The 23,314-nt window shown below is 40.0% G+C and overlaps 1 protein-coding gene across 1 annotated transcript in view; it reads left to right on the top strand.

Annotated features, from left to right (window-relative positions):
• Nucleotides 1–23,314, top strand: part of LOC124119031 — a 47,688-nt gene that overhangs the window by 15,676 nt on the left and 8,698 nt on the right. Inside the window, exons 7-19 of the mRNA XM_048401989.1 lie at nucleotides 3,308–3,468; nucleotides 3,776–3,923; nucleotides 4,232–4,398; nucleotides 4,934–5,176; nucleotides 5,462–5,722; nucleotides 6,466–6,708; nucleotides 6,995–7,255; nucleotides 8,812–8,958; nucleotides 9,305–9,335; nucleotides 12,823–12,887; nucleotides 14,055–14,099; nucleotides 16,846–16,917; nucleotides 17,647–17,715. Of these exons, the coding sequence (XP_048257946.1) occupies nucleotides 3,308–3,468; nucleotides 3,776–3,923; nucleotides 4,232–4,398; nucleotides 4,934–5,176; nucleotides 5,462–5,722; nucleotides 6,466–6,708; nucleotides 6,995–7,255; nucleotides 8,812–8,958; nucleotides 9,305–9,335; nucleotides 12,823–12,887; nucleotides 14,055–14,099; nucleotides 16,846–16,917; nucleotides 17,647–17,715 (1,913 nt within the window). The remainder of the gene's footprint in view (nucleotides 1–3,307; nucleotides 3,469–3,775; nucleotides 3,924–4,231; nucleotides 4,399–4,933; nucleotides 5,177–5,461; nucleotides 5,723–6,465; nucleotides 6,709–6,994; nucleotides 7,256–8,811; nucleotides 8,959–9,304; nucleotides 9,336–12,822; nucleotides 12,888–14,054; nucleotides 14,100–16,845; nucleotides 16,918–17,646; nucleotides 17,716–23,314) is intronic.

The following is a 23,314-nucleotide window of genomic DNA, read 5'->3' as shown; positions in this document are numbered from 1 at the left end:
AGTATGTATCAGTAGAAGTACAAGCCATATATGATCCATGTATGATAGCCATTGTTGAGCAGTCTTTGCATGAAGTCCTGCTCTAATGTTGTCGCGATATTACTGAAATCCTTTGATGTATTTCTGTACTGCTTCGTCCGCAAGTGCTGTGTCTAGGCTGTCTGAAGATGGGACGTGCAGCAAATTATGTAGAACTAGCTTTGATTGCTCTGATAGCGAAGACAGTTCTTCAGTTTCACCCCGACTGTCTACAAACTGAGTCATTAGGAGGCTCTCAAGGCATTCCAACAAGACCCCGTGGCAGGGCATAGCTCTAATGTAATGTTTCCTTGAAAGAACATCTGCAATGGACCCTTGGCAATTAAGCCTGATTCCAGCAGTATGTCAGAGAGACCTGATCCATTCATGTTCTTTCCTATCATGGTCATTTATGCACAAACTAGATGGAATGTTCTGATCACGATAATGTGATTCTCGTACTTAGTTTGGTTGTTCCAGACGAGGGGATGTGAATTCATACATACACCTCAGTCGAATGTGGTGATGATGTAGCAGCGGTTGACTAAATTTGTGGCAATTTCAGCACAATGTAGACACACCTGTACTGTCCTATAATCGTTGATTGGACTGCCAATAACGTGATAGATCAGGAGCTTTACCAGGCACAGTTATAAACCCTGTCCACCCAGGGACTTCCTGGTGTGACAAACATCTCTTCATCTGTATCAGCACCAACGATATGGGTCACATGTCTGCTTCATGGTAGGAATGTCAACCATCAGTGTATGTCAGCTGCTTGATCACTATCTGTGGACTCCTACTCTAGGTTAAATAGCAATCTGGCAGATGTTCAGCTGGATTAAGGTTCAACGAACGTTGTTTGGTAGAATTATCCTCCTTCGGAATTGATGGGATTTTTACACGGGTGCCACCATGATCTTCTGGCTTGCCTTCTATATCCTGTAGCATGATACCAGGGGCAGTATGAACTGAACTAATTCAAGTTAGAGTGTTCAGCAATTGATCAAAATTGAGAATGAAACACTGATAGCTCATCTGGTGACCGAATTATATGTGTTGACAAAAGAGTATTTGTTTCCTCATTAGCCTGCGCAACGTGTAGTTCTCACAATGGCTCATTCGGTTGAGCAATGTGATCAATCGCTCACTTCTGAACAGGTGGCTAAGTGTCATGCATATCAACACATGCTTTGGGAGTTTCTACTCACAGTGTGTTACTGCATGACGGATATCTTGTTCTATCGAATGTACATGTCGATATAATTTAGATGTGTGGGTGGCTGTTCTCTCTGTTATAACATACTTTATGATATTTACCCAGATGAGAAAGCAGAAGAAGATCCTCAGCAGATGATGGCCATTTTAATTCGTTTGTTTATGCGAAGCTGTCTTTAAAAACCTTTTGTAGATAACTTCCAGCTTCTTTGATCACATCTGAATATTTATTTAATTTGAAGTTTACACGATATACGGCTTTTCCATTGGACGAGAGGTCGGTCACATGACCGCGAAATTGACGTTCATAAGTGTATGAAGGACACAATTTGACGTTCATACGTTTTTCACGAGACCGTGTTCTTGAAATAAACACTGACGAACTACTTCAACATTCCTGGGGAACATGCATAAGCGTTCTTTCTGATCATTTAGAACCATTGTTCTTGGTCTCAGCGTTTCAGTATACATTGAGAAATGTCAGAGAGCGTGACTACATGATTGTTCACGAATATCCTCACTACGGCCTATCCTAATGAACAGACGAAGAAATGCACACCTAAACTATTGTAGCATCGACTGGATCCATGTCTAGGCTGACACTGACCGTCTCCAGAAATGTATGAATTTACCTAAGTGTCTGTTTGACGCATCTTTATTCACCTTCCAATGATCGGCAAGTTGATCAATGATGACTAACACATGTAACCACAAGAGGTTCATTAACAACTTCGGAAATCTCTCCCGTCATGTTTATCGTGTCGGCCATTTTGAAGTCTTGTACTTGATGTAAATGGATTTTGAAGCGCTGTCATTGTGACTGGGTAACTGAGGTAGTTCTTTACAGAACTTTACAGATATCAAATGATATTATCTTTATTGTTGAGGCAAATTAAAGTTATATACCAAACCAAGTTTGTGTGAATATCTCCCATATATTTTTGCTTAAAATAAATATTATGGAAACTTTTACTAATTATACGTGGAGCAAATAAACACAATTATGCTATATTAACTAAAAAAATTAAAAATTAATAAGTTTCCATGCTATCGAAAGGCACGAAGATATGAAAAGCGAGCTTGGGCATGACTGCTCTCAATGCATAAATGATGTGGTTATGGCTGACCAAAGTGTTACAATTCAGCGTGTCTGCTGTTTGGATCACTTTATGGTCAGTGCAGTCTATCATTATTCACACACTCCACATCAGCAAGCTGTCTATAGGCAACCACATGTTCACACCATATCAGAACCTGACCCGACAGAAATATCCATGGATCTTTTTGATCAGTGTCAAAGCTGGCAAAGTCACTGCTCTCTGTGACAGTAAGAGCACAATCAAGATTGACTCTATGTGAAGAGAGTCAGGCTATCCATTGACAATAATATAGCAATACAATACTATATATCGGTAGTCATCTTAAAGAGACACACATGCGTGTCCTCTGACATGTGAAACACATGTACTTTTTAGTAATGTGGCCTCGCTTAATCCGTTATTTTTGTCATCAAATGTGTGGGCTGGTTTTAATTTTCTAATTAACAACGAGAGAAATGGAATTCGAATCTTAAACAAATTCAACTTTCAGGAACGAAATAGAGAATCTGACCCGAGTGTCTTTTGATACCAAATATATCAACACCAGTTGATAAAAGTGGAAAAATTTCGATGCTTGCCGAGGATTTTTCCCACTTTTGTCAACGGGTGTTGCTATATTAAAAAAACACGAGGATGAGATTTTATTTATCATCCAACATCATTCTTTGAACTTCTTCAATTTGTTGACAGTAATTAGCAGTTTCTTCAGTGTAAAAAGTACTGCTTACAGCTTTAGTAGCAGAGCCATTAGTGATGTCATTTGATTGTGACATCATGGTAACAAGTGACGTCACAATGGTCTGCAAAGCATTGTGATGTAATATCATTGCAGCGATATCTACAGTGTAGATATCGTTTAATCTCATCAAAGCAATATCTCCTTTGGGAACCAGTTTTGGATGATAAATGTATTTGTACACATATAAACATTCAGTTAATTGTCTATCTAATATTTAAATTCTAATATTCAGTATTGGGGCCAGCTCCACCCACCACACAAAGACATCAACACCTCCAGTTATCTTAGACAAGGTTCAATGTCTTGGCACAGAACTATCCTTCAATGAATGTTTGCATTATCCTTGGGAGGAAGTAGACTGTTCGACTGTAGCTGGAATACGTTGTCCCTCTGGTAGGTTCCAATATGATTAAAGAATAGTCCAACAATAAATTACTAAATCGTCATGGTGATGAGGGTATTGTCTCGGGGTTGTGACGTTCGTTCCACATTGTCACAGTGATTCGTGAAAGCTGTGACGTCTTTACATGGTGAGTGCTGTTAGTTATTGGGCCCGGTGTAAATTATCACTCACAGACATGGAATAGTGTAAACTGTAGTTCCAACAAAGTGTTCTCAAGTAGGTCTAACTTTGTTGCAAAATTGATAAAGGTAATGTTATGTGATATTTCTGTGATGTTTGGTATATTATTTGTTCAAGCAAATCCTCAAATACGCTTGAATTCGACAAATCGTGGACGTGGTCGAGTGGAAGTACTACACAACAATGTCTGGGGAACAATTTGTAGAGGGTCATCTTTTTCGACACAGGAGGCAAAAGTAGTGTGCAAAATGGCAAATTTTCCGTGGTAAGTTGACCATTGACATCTCGGAAAACTTTCCTTGTCATTTTAGGAAAATAAAAAGTTCTGTTTTTGAAACTTTACAAGGTACTAAATAGAAACCAAAATTGCTAACCGCCTGAAAAACGAAAATTAGCTATTTCAAGCGTTCTTTGTTACATATCATAGGCATAAGCTAACATTCGTGCCCACTCTTAAGTATGACATTCTACACTAATGTCGCATGAGTAGTTTAGACAAAATAAATCTTAATAGGACAAACACTGTCAAAATGAGTATAGGAATCATCATCCAAATTGTATGTTCTTTTACAGGACCAGCGCCAGTGTGACGACGTCTTACGGGCCAGGTGAAGGGCTTGTGTGGCTGAGTAACGTCGACTGTACGGGGACAGAGACCTCCCTAGACGATTGTTCCCACTCTGGTTGGGGAACAGCGAGTTGTTCTCACAGCAGTGATGTTGGCGTGATATGTAGTGGAGGTAGGTTCGATAAAGTAGTGATGTGGGATGATGGTATGTCGTGGAAGGGGTTTTTGACACATTAAAGATGTGGGGTGGTATTTTGTCAAAGAAGGTTTAACACAGTAGTGGCGTTGGCGTGGTATGTCATGGAGATGGGTTTGACAATTACCGATGTGTGGTGGTATTTTGTGGAAGTAGGTTTACCACAGGAGTGACGTTCGATGGGAAGTCGTGGAGGTGGGTTTTACTACATTAGTGATGTGGGGTGGAGGTGGTATTTCATTTAGTTCGAGGTGAGAAATATACATAATATCATTTTGTTCATCAGAAATATCTAAACTCATTAAAATGTACATGATGTATTTGAGTTGGAGGTGAAAATATATATATAGTGAATATTTTATCCTGAAAAATATTTAAACAGTAGCTAAATGAAAGTAAGGACATTCCATAGCAAAACTATATTGGCAAGAAAGTGCATGATGTATTCGAATAAATACGTGGATACATAATTGGATTGTTTGCATATTGTATACGTGGTCACATCTTTAAGCCACCCTAAAAATCCACCTGGAGCCAACAGGAAGTGCCTTCAACGTCTTCCTTGGTCAGGTGATCCGTTTCGTGTGTGTGGTCGACTACTCCATTACTCCGGTCACTTCGTTCAGATGGACATACAAAGGACGTTCCTACAGTGGACGAACCTTCAGTAGAACAGTAACATCCAAGTTGGACTCTGGCATTTTAGAATGCAGTGTAGGGAATGTGCGCGCCTCTACTCAAATCAGTGTTCTGTGTAAGTCATTTACGAATCCATAAAAAGGGAATAACGGGGGTGGCAATGTATGCCAGTTCAAATGAAATCCTTTCGCAGCTCATTTTATAGTTATGAAAGTATATAACTATGACAAACGTAACAAAAGCGTCATTGGAATTTCGTGTTTTCTCTTCAGTAGAAGAATAATGTACGTACATTTAACAGATTCTTTATTTACTACGGGAGCTTATACCTGTCCCGTCTGTACATGTCATTGCATGGAATTATGTCACTAATCTGTGGATTAATCATTGATATCTCCAGATCCGCCAGTGGTTCATCTGGAACCAAGCAATGACACCCTTGATGTCACTGTCGGTGAAGACCTCCGTGTAAAGTGTTTGGTAGATGATGCCAACCCTAGTGTCAACACATACCGGTGGTATCACAACGGACAAACAAGTACTGGCTCAACATTCCTCAAACGTAACATAGCCCGTTCTGACGGAGGGATACTGACCTGTACTGCTGATAATGGACACATGATGACACCCGGACGAGCGGTTGCACATGTTAATGTTGAATGTGAGCTACATCATTAACCTATTATCATAAGTTTCTTTCTGTTATAATGAGGGACATTCTTATATCCTGTTACAAACAATTGGAGTCCAGCCTACAGGCGTTCTTTGGCAAACATGGTGGAACCGTAACTGCTATTTTTGTCGTGCACGACCCTAACCACTCTGTCACCTACTACACGTGATTTTCTATAACGACAATGTTAGTTATGGACAAGCGTTTATAAAGCATGATTTATTACGTCTCATGCCGGGAATATGTCCTGCTCTGCAAAATGGGCAGGGAACATAAGTGATAATGATAATGGTCATCAAGGGTGCACGTGTGTACATGATATTTGATGTTTTACTTGTGGGGTTGATGGTAGCATTTCATGGAGGTGGAGGTTGATTTCAATACAGAAGTGATGTATGCGTGATATGTCGTTGAGACGGTTTTGACACATTACTGATGTTGGGTGGTGCTTTGTGGAGAAGGTTGAACACAGTAGTGATGTTGGCGTGATATGATGTGTAGATGGGTTGGAGACATTAGTGATGTTGGGTTGTATTTCATTGAGGTGGAGGCGAGAAATAGACATAGCGAAAATTTTATTTTGTAAAATATATAAACAGTATCAAAATGAAAGTAACAGGATTCGATAGCATATATATATATAGACTAGAAAGTACATGATGTATTCGAATTAATACGTGGATACATATCTAGACTGTTTGCATTATTGCGTACATAATCATATTTTTCAGCCACCCTGCAAATCCACCTCGAGCCAACAGGACGTGTCCTCAACGTACTCCTTGGTCAAGTGATCAGTGTCGTGTGTGTGGTCGACTCCTTCAACTCTCCGGTCACTTCGTTCAGATGGACATACAAAGGACGTTCCTACAGTGGACGAACCTTCAGTAAAACAGTAACATCCAAGTCGGACTCTGGTACTTTAGAATGCAGTGTAGGGAATGTGCGCGCCTCTACACAAATCAGTGTTCTGTGTAAGTCATTTACGAATCTATAAAAAGGGAATAACGAGGGTGGCAATGTATGCCAGTTCAAATGAAATCCTTTCGCAGCTCATTTTATGAGTTATGAAAGTATATTTCTATGACAAACGTAACAAAAACGTCATTGGAATTTCGTGTTTTCTCTTCAGTAAAAGAACAATGTATGTACATTTAACAGATTCTTTATTTACTACGGGAGCTTATACCTGTCCCGTCTGTAGATGTCATTGCATGGAATTATGTCACTAATCTGAGGATTAATCATTGATATCCCCAGATCCGCCAGTTGTACATCTGGAACCAAGCAATGACACCCTTGATGTCAGTGTCGGTGAAGACCTCCGTGTAGACTGCGTGGTAGATGATGCGAACCCTAGTGTCCACACATTCCGGTGGTCTCACAATGGACAAACAAGTACTGGCTCGATATTCCTCAAACGTAACATAACCCGTTCTGACGGAGGGAAACTGACCTGTACTGCTGATAATGGACACATGATGACACCCGGACGAGCAGTTGCACATGTTAACGTTCAATGTGAGCTACATCATTAACCTATTATCATAAGTTTCTTTCTGTTATATTGAGGGACAATCTTACACCCTGCTACAAACAATTGGAGTCAAGCCTAGAGGACTTAATTGGCAAACATGGTGGAGCCGTAACTGCTGTTTGTGTCGTGCACGACCCCAACCACTCTGTCACCTCCTACACATGATGTTTCATAAGGACAATGTTAGTTATGGACAAGCGTTTATAAAACATGATTTATCACGTCTAATGCTAGGAATATGTCCTGCTCTGCAAACTGGGCAGGGACCATAACTGATCATGATAAAGGTATTTGGCGGTGCATATATGTACATGGTATTTAGTGTTTTACTTGGAAGTGAGAAAGCCTCATCAATCAGTGAGACCGATTAACTGACATTTGCTATTTGCAACACATATAGAACCAAACGTACAATATTGGAGGATGCAAGGACAGGTTTTTGAATATTACCTGACATTTGCCTGTATATTGCCAACTCCAGCTTTTAGCAATACTTTTTTCCGTTAACAAAAGCAAAGGGGACTCTTAAGTCTAAGATGAAGGTGAAGTTTACTTTAAGTTTGTGAGTGAGTGAATAGGTATACATCTTGTGGTAGTCATGGAAACTTGATATGGCAAATGAAAAGGAAATGTTAAGTGTACATAAGAATACGACTTTTAACGAATTAGATATTGATGGCTTTCAATTCTGTTGTGGAAATGGCCTTCCATTGATAAACTTAAAAGTTTATAGAGTGACAGTTGTCATTCTTATTGAAGTTCTATTTTAACATGTAAGATGTATATATAAGATGAGGCTGTTTTGACTATTCAAAACATGCACTGGACAGATCTGATCGTGTTGGCAAACTGGAATTATCATAGCTGTACATGTTGTACAGCATACATTCTGGGCAACTGTTTGATTGGCATACTAGAAATTGTTGAGTACGTAAGAAAACGTACACCTTTATGGATAACAATTTCTGGCTTTAATTATGACCCAATCAGTTTGTCACAACTGTCACAACAATCCTTTTAACCCTTATCCTTACTGTGCACCTGGCTTATTCCCCCGCGTGCTTCATTACGTGTTTACTACTTGTTATTCTTTATGTACATTTGGCTTTATCCAATTATCTGTATGCGACTTGTTATCTATTACCTGTTGTTTATCTTCCACCTATCACATATCACGGATATGTGCCCCTATCACCTGGTTGTTGCCACTCCAGCTTGATAACGGTGTAAGGTTCTACATCAACATGTGGCTATAAGCTGTAAACCAGAAGTTGTTATCCACAGAGTTGTACGTTTTCTTAACTACATTCTGGATGATGTCATGATTGACACTATAACACACAATGTGGCATCGGTTGAGCTGTGCCTAACTTTCTTATGGACCTTAGACCTACCAAGAAATAATACCATATTTGTGTTGGTGTAGAAGACGAATTACATAGATTAATGTCTGATCAAGATGAAAGTCTAACATGCATTAGTTTATCGGAAAGCACATATATACATATATATCTTCATTTTGATAACATTTTTGTCACAGTGCAAGTTTCGTCGGCGATCGGGAGTGATGACACTGTAAACAAGAATCAACTGACTGCCATTGTTATTGGATCTGTATGCATGGTTACCATTTTCATCCTCATCGTCGTCATTATACACCTGAGGAGGAGTCTGCATGCTGCAAAACGTAGGTGCATCTGTGGTTTAACTGAAGTGAGTGAGTGAGTGTGGTTTTACGCCGCTTTTAGCAATATTCCAGCAATATCACGGCTGGGGACACCAGAAATGGGCTTCACACATTGTACCAATGTCGGAAATCGAACCTGGGTCTTCGGCGTGACGAGCGAACACTTTAACCACAAGGCTACCTGGCTGACCCTTTTAATTTAAGAGCTTCAACGACATGTGATATATACAATCATACACAACGTCTATAATGTTGTGCACATATATCTAATGATTGTTATTTCTGTTCACTGAAAATATTGTTTGAAGAGCTATGTTTTGAAATTGGTATGCTTTATCATTTCTAGTTGGGCGCAAACCGAATGAAAGACCAAACAGGTAGTTGTTTTTTTACATTGCTGTTATCAAGCATATATATAAAGTTTATTCATTATTCCAATATGCTTCTCTAATGCTTCTCTAATGGCTCAAAGGCATTTCTGTAGTACTATCACATCCACGTGTATATTGGGTGAAGCAGGTTCTGTAAACATGAAGAGTATATATATAATAAAGCAATATATATATAATATATATAACGTTTATTCATTATTCTAACATGCTTCTCTAATGGATCAAAGGCATTTCTGTAGTACTATCTCATCCACGTGTATATTGGGTGAAGCAGGTTCTGTAAACATGAAGAGTATATATATAATATAGCAATATATATATAATATATATAACGTTCATTCATTATTCTAACATGCTTCTCTAATGGATCAAAGGCATTTCTGTAGTACTATCTCATCCACGTGTATATTGGGTGAAGCAGGTTCTGTAAACATGAAGAGTATATATATAATATAGCAATATATATATAATATATATAACGTTTATTCATTATTCTAACATGCTTCTCTAATGGATCAAAGGCATTTCTGTAGTACTATCTCATCCACGTGTATATTGGGTGAAGCAGGTTCTGTAAACATGAAGAGTATATATATAATATAGCAATATATATATAATATATATAACGTTTATTCATTATTCTAACATGCTCCTCTAATGGATCAAAGGCATTTCTGTAGTACTATCACATCCACGTGTAAATTGGGTGAAGCAGGTTCTGTTAACATGAAGAGTATATATATATGAAGAATGTTAGAATAATGAATAAACGAATAATGAATAATGAATATATATATATATATATATATATATATATATATATATATATATATATATATATATATATATATATAAAGTTTATTCATTATTTTAACATGCTCCTCTAATGGATCAAAGGCATTTCTGTATTACTGTCACATCCACGTCTAATGATGTTTAAAATTGAATATTATTACCTGGGAGGAAATATGGCAAGATTATGTCAACCATCTCGCCCGCAGCATGCTTTTCCCAAACATGTATTCCAACACTATGTCTGTGATACAGCAGTCACACGATTGTCCAAGGCGGGCGTTGGTGGTGCCCTAGGAACTGCGTGCTTGTCGCGGGACAAAGTTATGACAATTCCTTAAAAAGTTTCATAACCACATGTACACATGTGGCTCAGCGTACAGCATTACATAATATACAGCAATCAAACAACACGGCTGATGTCGCTCTTCCTGCACCATGTTCGTCCCACGTTGACGCCATATCACGATTCACGGTTACCGTAACAAACTTCAAAGCACAATAACCAGCGAGACCGGCTTCGGCTATGTTTACATTACAGCTCGGCCCAGGAGTATAAAAGTTAAGGGCCGACCTATACTATATTACACTATACATGTGGGCAGAGCAAACTGTATTTCTTGATTCAGCCTGTGTAACTGACAACAAAGTTATGGGAATCTACCAGTTTATGGTGCCTGCCATTTCCAAGTTTCCTCACATTATCATCAACACATTAACACATGAACGCGTCTTTTCAGTCACCATATTATATAAATGTAAATGGGTATTCTTTTGCTATCAGATTTTATTTTTTATTTTCCTTGTAATTTAACTTTGAATTACATGTACCGAAAACTTTATTCATTTCATTCCCACAAGTTGAGGAAAATGTCTACCTGGTTTATTATCGTGGGCGGTGATTGTTGACTGACACCATCTCGTATCTGTATGTGGTGGTTTTAAATAGAGTCTTAGTATGGAACTTAGCGATATTACAAAGGCAAATGTACGAATAGATTATATAATGTCATTGGTAAAAGTAAAACAGGCGTATGACGTGTAAGAATTAGTTACTTATAGGATACATGTTATCATCCCTTTCTTCCCTTCAACACTGTCCTGTGTAAGAAATTCAGTTTGGATCAAAGTGCTACACGTGTCAAAATTGAAGACAAATTCCCTGATATTCCAATGATATTATCATTGTTTCGTTTCATATGTACTACGCGTTGTCTTTATACCAAAATATGTAACTGTTGAAAATCGAAACAAATTCAAAGCCTATGATTATTTTCCACTTTTTCCCCATGTTTTTGTTTTGTATCATCTGGATAAGGCTGACTCTTACAGCACTTTCTCCTTTCTCAAATCTGCAGAAACAACATACTGACCATCATGTAAAACAACATACTGACCATCATGTAGAACAACATACTGACCATCATGTAGAACAACATACTGACCATCATGTAGAACAACATACTGACCATCATGTAGAACAACATACTGACCATCATGTAGAACAACATACTGACCATCATGTAGAACACTATACTCTCCATCATGTAGAACAACATACTCTCCATCATGTAGAACAACATACTGACCATCATGTAAAACAACATACTGACCATCATGTAGAACAACATACCGACCATCATGTAGAACAACATACTGACCATCATGTAGAACAACATACTGACCATCATGTAGAACAACATACTGACCATCATGTAGAACAACATCCTGACCATCATGTAGAACAACATACTGACCATCATGTAGAACAACATACTGACCATCATGTAGAACTACATACTGACCATCATGTAGAACAACATACTGACCATCATGTAGAACAACATACTGACCATCATGTAGAACAACATCCTGACCATCATGTAGAACAACATACTGACCATCATGTAGAACAACATACTGACCATCATGTAGAACAACATACTGACCATACTCACCATCGTGTAGAACAACATACTGACCATCATGTAGAACAACATACTGACCATCATGTCGAACAACATACTGACCATCATGAAGAACAACATACTGACCATCATGTAGAACAACATACTGACCATCATGTAGAACAACATACTGACCATCATGTAGAACAACATCCTGACCATCATGTAGAACAACATCCTGACCATCATGTAGAACAACATACTGACCATCATGTAGAACAGTGCTATACACACGTGTATGTTCATATCTCAAAAAGAAACATAATCCCCAAATTTTGACCGTATATTCATTCCCGTTCTGAAAGATTGCATATTGTGAACCACAGTATCATAACTGGTAAAGTAGACACGATTTATGGATAACAACTTCTTTAATTACTTTAAAGGCCATGTTTCGATATAGACCTTATGTCATTGCTTCACAACGGTATAAGGTTCTATACCGAAACGTCGCCTTTACAATAATTGAAGAAGTTCTTATCCATAAATTGTGTCTGCTTTGTCATCCGTCAACATCTAAGTAATGCCTACGAAAGAATTCATCATAGCTTGTATTTACAAATAACCCATTGTTTTGGTATTAAACCCAGGACATGCTAATTCCTCAAAGAAACTGGCGAGCTTTAGGGCTTGTTGCACTTAAAAGCATGATAAACAAGACCATGATTACTATAATGTTTGTCTAACAAAATCTGATTGTGCATCTATACCAGAACTGAACGAGCGAACATGGCAAGCCGCCAACAGAATTACGAGACGATGGAGACGTCAAGTGAAGGTATGGACAAAAATATTATACCAAAACAGATATAATGTTGACATGCAAAGTGAGCTGAGAACCTTGATTATAATGCGGTGACTGATTTGGGTTCTTGCATTTGTGTGTGTGTGTGTGTGTGTGTGTGTGTGTGTGTGTGTGTGTGTGTGTGTGTGTGTGTGTGTGTGTGTGTGTGTGTGTGTGTGTGTGTGTGTGTGTGTGTGTGTGTGTGTGTGTGTGTGTGTGTGTGTGTGTGTGTGTGTGTGTCTCACAATAAATGAGCTTCACACAGTTTACCAATGTTGGGCATCACACCAGGGCCTCCATCGTGACGAGCGGACGGATTACGTCCAGTATAGGCTACCGCCCCACCCCACTAACTGAGACTAAAGCCCTATGTTAACCTGGAGTGTTATTGTAACACCACCCAACTGACTGAGACTAAAGCCCCATGTTAAACTGGAGTGTTATTGTAACACCACCCCTCTGACTGGGACTAAAGCCACTTGTTTACCTGGAGTGTTATTATAACACCATCCCACTGACTAAGGCTAAAGCCCCATGTTAACCTGGAGTGTTATTGTAACACCACCCCACAACAGCACTATTATTCCAAGCTTAAGTAAGTTGATGCTATTCATTATTGAAATCAGAATGTTCCAGCTCTCCGGCCCTCTGTGAATAACAAAGCTTGAGTAAGTTGATGCTATTCAGTATTAGAAGCAGAATGTTCCAGCTCTCCGGTGGTCTGTGAATAACAAAGCTTGAGTAAGTTGATGCTATTCAGTATTAGAAGCAGAATGTTCCAGCTCTCCGGTGGTCTGTGAATAACAAAGCTTGAGTAAGTTGATGCTATTCAGTATTAGAAGCAGAATGTTCCAGCTCTCCGGTGGTCTGTGAATAACAAAGCTTGAGTAAGTTGATGCTATTCAGTATTAGAAGCAGAAAGTTCCAGCTCTCCGGTGGTCTGTGAATAACAAACCTGGACCAGGTAAACCAGGAACTGGAAGCATGATCACAGCTCCACACCAACAGGCCACGATGACGTGTGTCTGAACCAACCGAAAGTGCAGAAAGCTTAATTCTCTCACAGTTGGAAATATAAGCTTTTTGTCCCGTGTATTTCATTTTTGGACAACTAACTGCATTTTACTGAGTTAAATCAGACAAGCATGATGTATTTTCCAGGTGCTGAGGATACCTATTGCCGTTTTCAGATGACACCGGTGAGAGGTAATTTACATGGGTCTGCCGTGACTTCATACTTAATATCGCATCTTTTGTTCATTAAATTGTGTCCATTAACGTTTTTAACTGTGTGCATTGTGTCAGTTTATTAATCCCATGGGCCGCCTTCGTGGTCTTGTGGTAGAGCGTCCGCCCGGAGAGCGGAAGGTCCGGGGTTCGATCCCCGGCCGCGTCATACCAAAAGACGTGAAAAGATGGTACTTGTTGTTACCCTGTCTGGCGCTCGGCATTAAGGGGCTAAATCAAGGACTAGTCGGCTCGGAGTCAGTATACTGTGTCTGAGTGGGATATTCATGTTAAACTGCGGCATGGTATCTCAGTGTGCTAGCACTATAAATCGGCATCAGGCCGGACTAGTACAAGCAGCCACACACACACACACGTTCATGCACGTCGCTATATAAGTGCAATAGTCTTGGACGCGACGTTAAACCTAATTTTACCTCACCTCTTAATCCCATGTGGAGATGTGACCTAAATAGTCAACCGCCATGCAAAGTAAAGGATTTCAACAAGTTTATGTCTCTTCAACCAGAGGGGTAATATTAAACCAAGGCATTCAAGTTGCTTCACTTGACTTCACTTGCTGAGTTGTGTCACTTAGGACTACCAGAAACCTGTGATCGTTGGTTCGAATCCGAGGTTCGCCCCGGTTCTGCTGTTCAGTTTGCCAACAGCACCACCCGCCCTCGTAGAGTCCGTCTAAGATCTGAATTATTTCGGGTTTGCCTTAAAGATCGTCCTGCATGATATGACTTTATATAAGCGAGAAAAGCCTTTCCTCATCCATTAGTCCACTGAACGACTCGACTCTTTCAAAAGCACAAGTTTATGACCCACTATCAAACAGTGATGATACCAGGTGTTCCATGTGATGTTATTCACTCACTCTCCGGACATAACACAACGTGCATATGTTCCAGATAACGATCCTGACCATTCATACGGCAACCTATATGTTCCAGATAACGATCCTGACAATACATACGGCAACCTATATATTCCAGATAACGATCCTGACAATACATACGGCAACCTATATATTCCAGATAACGATCCTGACCATTCATACGGCAACCTATATGTTCCAGATAACGATCCTGACAATACATACGGCAACCTATATATTCCAGATAACGATCCTGACCATACATACGGCAACCTATATGTTCCAGATAACGATCCTGACCATACATACGGCAACCTATATTTTCCAGATAACGATCCTGACCATACACAGAGCAACCTATATGTTCCAGATAACGATCATGATCATACGTACGGCAACCTACATGTTCCAGATAACGATCCTGACCATACATACGGCAACCTATATGTTCCAGATAACGACCCTGACCATACATACGCCAACCTATATGTTCCAGATAACGATCCTGACCAAACAAACGGCAACCTATATGTTCCAGATAACGATCCTGATCATACATACGGCAACCTATATGTTCCAGATAACGATCCTGACCATACGTACGGCAACCTATATGTTCCAGATAACGATCCTGACCATACATACGGCAACCTATATGTTCCAGATAACGATCCTGATCATACATACAGCAACCTATATGTTCCAGATAACGATCCTGACCATACATGCGGCAACCTATATGTTCCAGATAACGATCCTGACCATACATACGGCAACCTATATGTTCCAGATAACGATCCTAATCAAACAAACGGCAACCTATATGTTCCAGATAACGATCCTGACCATACGTACGGCAACCTATATGTTCCAGATAACGATCCTGACCATACACAGAGCAACCTATATGTTCCAGATAACGATCCTGACCTTACAAACGGCAACCTATATGTTCCAGATAACGATCCTGACCAAACAAACGGCAACCTATATGTTCCAGATAACGATCCTGACCATACATACGGCAACCTATATGTTCCAGATAACGATCCTGACCATACGTACGGCAACCTATATGTTCCAGATAACGATCCTGACCATACACAGAGCAACCTATATGTTCCAGATAACGATCCTGACCTTACAAACGGCAACCTATATGTTCAAGATAACGATCCTGACCAAACAAACGGCAACCTATATGTTCCAGATAACGATCCTGACCATACATACGGCAACCTATATGTTCCAGATAACGATCCTGACCATACACAGAGCAACCTATATGTTCCAGATAACGATCCTGACCTTACAAACGGCAACCTATATGTTCCAGATAACGATCCTGACCAAACAAACGGCAACCTATATGTTCCAGATAACGATCCTGACCATACATACGGCAACCTATATGTTCCAGATAACGATCCTGACCATACACAGAGCAACCTATATGTTCCAGATAACGATCCTGACCATACGTACGGCAACCTATATGTTCCAGATAACGATCCTGACCATGCATACAGCAACCTATATGTTCGAGATAACGATCCTGACCATACATACGGCAACCTATATGTTCCAGATAACGATCCTGACCATACACAGAGCAACCTATATGTTCCAGATAACGATCCTGACCATATGTACGGCAACCTATATGTTCCAGATAACGATCCTGACCATGCATACAGCAACCTATATGTTCGAGATAACGATCCTGACCATACATACGGCAACGTGCATATGTTCCAGATAACGATCCTGACCATACATACGGCAACCTATATGTTCCAGATAACGATCCTGACCATACATACGGCAACCTATATGTTCCAGATAACGATCCTGACCATACAAAAGGCAACCTCGGATTTGCAGAAGAAGAAGAAGACGTACAGGAAAGATGTGGTAATATGTTGCGGTTTGAAGCATCAGGAATAACATAATTCGAATTATCAACGAGTGAGTGAGTGAGTTGGGTTTAACGCCGCTTTTAACAGTATTCCAGTTATATTACGGCGTGTCAGCTTAATGTGGGAGGAAAGCCCGAAATGATGCAGGTCTCAGACGTTTACCACCTCGAAGAAACCCATGAGCACGGGTATGGTGCTGACAAACCTAGAAACATAATTGGGGCGAACAGGGATTCGAAACCAATATCAAAGGTTTCTGGCGTGCCCAAGGGACGCAACTCTGCACAGCGAATCGCGGCGCCTTAGACGACTTGGCCACCCGTGCCCCCAGCACCATTACAAGACGGTGGAACCGTTATCAGAACCACGGGAGAACAGACCACAAGACCTACCAAGATCCGATCGACCACGTATCACTACAAGAGCACAGGACAGAGTCATACGAGACATTAGACCATCTTGGTCCATTTGGAAAGGGATCACATCAACTCATTTGTGACATCAGGAACAATGGATGATGTTATCCTCTATTATTTGCGGCAAAGCATTGAAATGGTGCCACGTTGCTATTGTCATTTTCGCAAGCAGTTAAAACAATTGTAAAATAAATACAAACAGGCATGAAGCACAATGGGATGATGGTCAGTGAAAAAGATTTCCCCTACATCCATGATCCTATGGGTAATAAATGTACCTGTGTATATTGAACTCTCTGTGTTGCCAGGACCTGTCGAGGATGCTTACTACGGCAACATCCAGCTGGAACTGACTGAGAACATTCGTCAACAGAGAGGTAAGTAGACTCTGATTGAGAACATACGTTAACAGAGAGGTAAGTAGACTCTGATTGAGAACATACGTTACCGGAAGTAAGTAGACTCTGAGTGAGAACATACGTTAACGGAGGTAAGTAGACTCTGATTGAGAACATACGTTACCGGAAGTAAGTAGACTCTGATTGAGAACATACGTTAACGGAGGTAAGTAGACGCTGATTGAGGACATACGTTACCGGAGGTAAGTAGAAGCTGATTGATAACATACGTTACCGGTGGTAAGTAGACGCTGATTGAAAACAAACGTTTACGGGGGTAAGTAGACTCTGATTGAGAACATACGTTAACGGAGGTAAGTAGATGCCGATTGAGAACATACGTTAAGAGAGAGGTAAGTAGACGTTGATTGAGAACATACATTAACAGAGAGGTAAGTAGACGCTGATTGAGAACATACATTACCGGAGAGGTAAGAAGACGCTGATTGAGAACATACATTAACAGAGAGGTAAGTACACGCTGATTGAGAGCATACGTTAATAGAGAGGTAAGTAGACGCTGATTGAGAGCATACGTTAACAGAGAGGTAAGTAATCACTGATTGAGAAGATACATCAACAGAGAGGTAAGTAGACGATGATTGAGAACAAACGTTAACAGAGAGGTAAGCAGACGCTGATTGAGAACATACGTTAACGAAAAGGTAAGAAATAGCTGCTTGAGAAGATACATCAACAGAGAGGTAAGTAGATGATGATTGAGAACAAACATCAACAGGGAGAAAATAGCCGCTGATTGAGAACATTCAACAACGGAGAGGTAAGTAGACTCTAATTGAGAACATACGTTAACAGAGAGGTAAGTAGACACTGATTGAGAAAATACGTGAACAGAGAGGTAAGTAATCGCTGATTGAGAACATACGTTAACAGAGAGGTAAGTAGGCGCTGATTGAGAACATATGTTAACAGAGAGGTAAGGAGACGCTGATAGAGAACATAGGTTAACAGAGAGGTAAGTAGACGCTGAATGAGAACATACGTTAACCGAGAGGTAAGTAGACGCTGATTGAGAACATACATCAACAGAGAGGTAAGTAGACGCTGATTGAGAACATACGTTAATGGAGAGGTAAGTAGACGCTGATTGAGAACATACATCAACAGAGAGGTAAGTAGACGCTGATTGAGAACATATGTTAATGGAGAGGTAAGTAGACGCTGATAGAGAACATATGTTAACAGGGAGGTAAGTACACGCTGATTGAGAACATATGTTAACGGAGAGGTAAGAAGACGCTGATAGAGAACATATGTTAACAGGGAGGTAAGTAGACGCTGATTGAGAACATACATCAACAGAGAGGTAAGTAGACGCTGATTGAGAACATACATCAACAGAGAGGTAAGTAGACGCTGATAGAGAACATATGTTAATGGAGAGGTAAGTAGACGCTGATTGAGAACATACATCAACAGAGAGATAAGTAGACTCTGATAGAGAACATATGTAAATCGAGAGGTAAGTAGACGCTGATAGAGAACATACGTTAACAGAGAGGTAAGTAGACGCTGATAGAGAACATATGTTAACGGAGAGGTAAGAAGACGCTGATAGAGAACATATGTTAACGGAGAGGTAAGAAGACGCTGATAGAGAACATATGTTAACAGGGAGGTAAGTAGATACTGATTGAGAACATACATCAACAGAGAGGTAAGTAGACGCTGATTGAGAACATACATCAACAGAGAGGTAAGTAGACGCTGATTGAGAACATGTATCAACAGAGAGGTAAGTAGACGCTGATTGAGAACATACATCAACAGAGAGGTAAGTAGACGGTGAGAGAGAACATATGTTAACGGAGAGGTAAGAATACGCTGATTGAGAACATACATCAACAGAGAGGTAAGTAGACGCTGATTGAGAACTTATGTTGATGGAGAGGTAAGTAGACGCTGATTGAGAACATACGTTAACAGAGAGGTAAGTAGACGCTGATAGAGAACATATGTTAATGGAGAGGTAAGTACACGCTGATTGAGAACATATGTTAACAGGAAGGTTAGAAGACGCTGATAGAGAACATATGTTAACAGGGAGGTAAGTACACGCTGATTGAGAACATATGTTAACGGAGAGGTAAGAAGACGCTGATAGAGAACATATGTTAACAGGGAGGTAAGTAGACGCTGATTGAGAACATACATCAACAGAGAGGTAAGTAGACGCTGATTGAGAACATACATCAACAGAGAAGTAAGTAGACGCTGATAGAGAACATATGTTAATGGAGAGGTAAGTAGACGCTGATTGAGAACATACATCAACAGAGAGATAAGTAGACTCTGATAGAGAACATATGTTAATGGAGAGGTAAGTAGACGCTGATAGAGAACATACGTTAACAGAGAGGTAAGTAGACGCTGATAGAGAACATATGTTAACGGAGAGGAAAGAAGACGCTGATTGAGAACATATGTTAACGGAGAGGTAAGAAGACGCTGATAGAGAACATATGTTAACAGGGAGGTAAGTAGATACTGATTGAGAACATACATCAACAGTAGAGGTAAGTAGACGCTGATTGAGAACATACATCAACAGAGAGGTAAGTAGACGCTGATTGAGAACATGTATCAACAGAGAGGTAAGTAGACGCTGATTGAGAACATACGTTAACAGAGAGGTAAGTAGACGCTGATTGAGAATATACATCAACAGAGAGGCAAGTAGACGCTGAGAGAGAACATATGTTAACAGAGAGGTAAGTAGACGCTGATTGAGAACATACATCAACAGAGAGGTAAGTAGACGCTGATTGAGAATATACGTTAATGGAGAGGTAAGTAGACGCTGATAGAGAACATATGTTAACAGGGAGGTAAGTAGACGCTGATTGAGAACATACGTTAACAGAGAGGCAAGTAGACGCTGATTGAGAACATACGTTAACAGAGAGGTAAGTAGACGCTGATTGAGAACATACGTTAACGGAAAGGTAAGAAGACGCTGATTGAGAACAAACGTTAACAGAGAGGTAAGTAGACGCTGATTGAGAACATACGTTAACAGAGAGGTAAGTAGACGCTGATTGAGAACATACGTTTACAGAGAGGTAAGTAGACGCTGATTGAGAACATACATCAACAGAGAGGTAAGTAGACGCTGATTGAGAACATACATCAACAGAGAGGTAAGTAGACGCTGATTGAGAACATACGTTAACAGTAGAGGTAAGTAGACGCTGATTGAGAACATACATCAACAGAGAGGTAAGTAGACGGTGAGAGAGAACATATGTTAACGGAGAGGTAAGAATACGCTGATTGAGAACATACATCAACAGAGAGGTAAGTAGACGCTGATTGAGAACATATGTTGATGGAGAGGTAAGTAGACGCTGATTGAGAACATACGTTAACAGAGAGGTGAGTAGACGCTGATAGAGAACATATGTTAATGGAGAGGTAAGTACACGCTGATTGAGAACATATGTTAACAGGGAGGTTAGAAGACGCTGATAGAGAACATATGTTAACAGGGAGGTAAGTACACGCTGATTGAGAACATATGTTAACGGAGAGGTAAGAAGACGCTGATAGAGAACATATGTTAACAGGGAGGTAAGTAGACGCTGATTGAGAACATACATCAACAGAGAGGTAAGTAGACGCTGATTGAGAACATACATCAACAGAGAGGTAAGTAGACGCTGATAGAGAACATATGTTAATGGAGAGGTAAGTAGACGCTGATTGAGAACATACATCAACAGAGAGATAAGCAGACTCTGATAGAGAACATATGTTAATGGAGAGGTAAGTAGACGCTGATTGAGAACATACGTTAACAGAGAGGTAAGTAGACGCTGATTGAGAACATACGTTAACAGAGAGGTAAGTAGACGCTGATTGAGAACATACATCAACAGAGAGGTAAGTAGACGGTGAGAGAGAACATATGTTAACGGAGAGGTAAGAATACGCTGATTGAGAACATACATCAACAGAGAGGTAAGTAGACGCTGATAGAGAACATATGTTAATGGAGAGGTAAGTAGACGCTGATTGAGAACATATGTTAACAGGGAGGTTAGAAGACGCTGATAGAGAACATATGTTAACAGGGAGGTAAGTACACGCTGATTGAGAACATATGTTAACGGAGAGGTAAGAAGACGCTGATAGAGAACATATGTTAACAGGGAGGTAAGTAGACGCTGATTGAGAACATACATCAACAGAGAGGTAAGTAGACGCTGATTGAGAACATACATCAACAGAGAGGTAAGTAGACGCTGATAGAGAACATATGTTAATGGAGAGGTAAGTAGACGCTGATTGAGAACATACATCAACAGAGAGATAAGTAGACTCTGATAGAGAACATATGTTAATGGAGAGGTAAGTAGACGCTGATAGAGAACATACGTTAACAGAGAGGTAAGTAGACGCTGATAGAGAACATATGTTAATGGAGAGGTAAGTACACGCTGATTGAGAACATATGTTAACAGGAAGGTTAGAAGACGCTGATAGAGAACATATGTTAACAGGGAGGTAAGTACACGCTGATTGAGAACATATGTTAACGGAGAGGTAAGAAGACGCTGATAGAGAACATATGTTAACAGGGAGGTAAGTAGACGCTGATTGAGAACATACATCAACAGAGAGGTAAGTAGACGCTGATTGAGAACATACATCAACAGAGAAGTAAGTAGACGCTGATAGAGAACATATGTTAATGGAGAGGTAAGTAGACGCTGATTGAGAACATACATCAACAGAGAGATAAGTAAACTCTGATAGAGAACATATGTTAATGGAGAGGTAAGTAGACGCTGATAGAGAACATACGTTAACAGAGAGGTAAGTAGACGCTGATAGAGAACATATGTTAACGGAGAGGTAAGAAGACGCTGATTGAGAACATATGTTAACGGAGAGGTAAGAAGACGCTGATAGAGAACATATGTTAACAGGGAGGTAAGTAGATACTGATTGAGAACATACATCAACAGTAGAGGTAAGTAGACGCTGATTGAGAACATACATCAACAGAGAGGTAAGTAGACGCTGATTGAGAACATGTATCAACAGAGAGGTAAGTAGACGCTGATTGAGAACATACGTTAACAGAGAGGTAAGTAGACGCTGATTGAGAATATACATCAACAGAGAGGCAAGTAGACGCTGAGAGAGAACATATGTTAACAGAGAGGTAAGTAGACGCTGATTGAGAACATACATCAACAGAGAGGTAAGTAGACGCTGATTGAGAATATACGTTAATGGAGAGGTAAGTAGACGCTGATAGAGAACATATGTTAACAGGGAGGTAAGTAGACGCTGATTGAGAACATACGTTAACAGAGAGGCAAGTAGACGCTGATTGAGAACATACGTTAACAGAGAGGTAAGTAGACGCTGATTGAGAACATACGTTAACGGAAAGGTAAGAAGACGCTGATTGAGAACAAACGTTAACAGAGAGGTAAGTAGACGCTGATTGAGAACATACGTTAACAGAGAGGTAAGTAGACGCTGATTGAGAACATACGTTAACAGAGAGGTAAGTAGACGCTGATTGAGAACATACATCAACAGA

This window comes from Haliotis rufescens, unplaced genomic scaffold (genome assembly GCF_023055435.1).
Source record: "Haliotis rufescens isolate VD_foot unplaced genomic scaffold, xgHalRufe1.0.p SCAF_24, whole genome shotgun sequence".
NCBI classification, from domain to species: Eukaryota; Metazoa; Mollusca; class Gastropoda; order Lepetellida; family Haliotidae; genus Haliotis; species Haliotis rufescens.
Note: the sequence above shows the minus strand (reverse complement) of the source record. Positions and strands in the feature narration are given on the sequence as shown.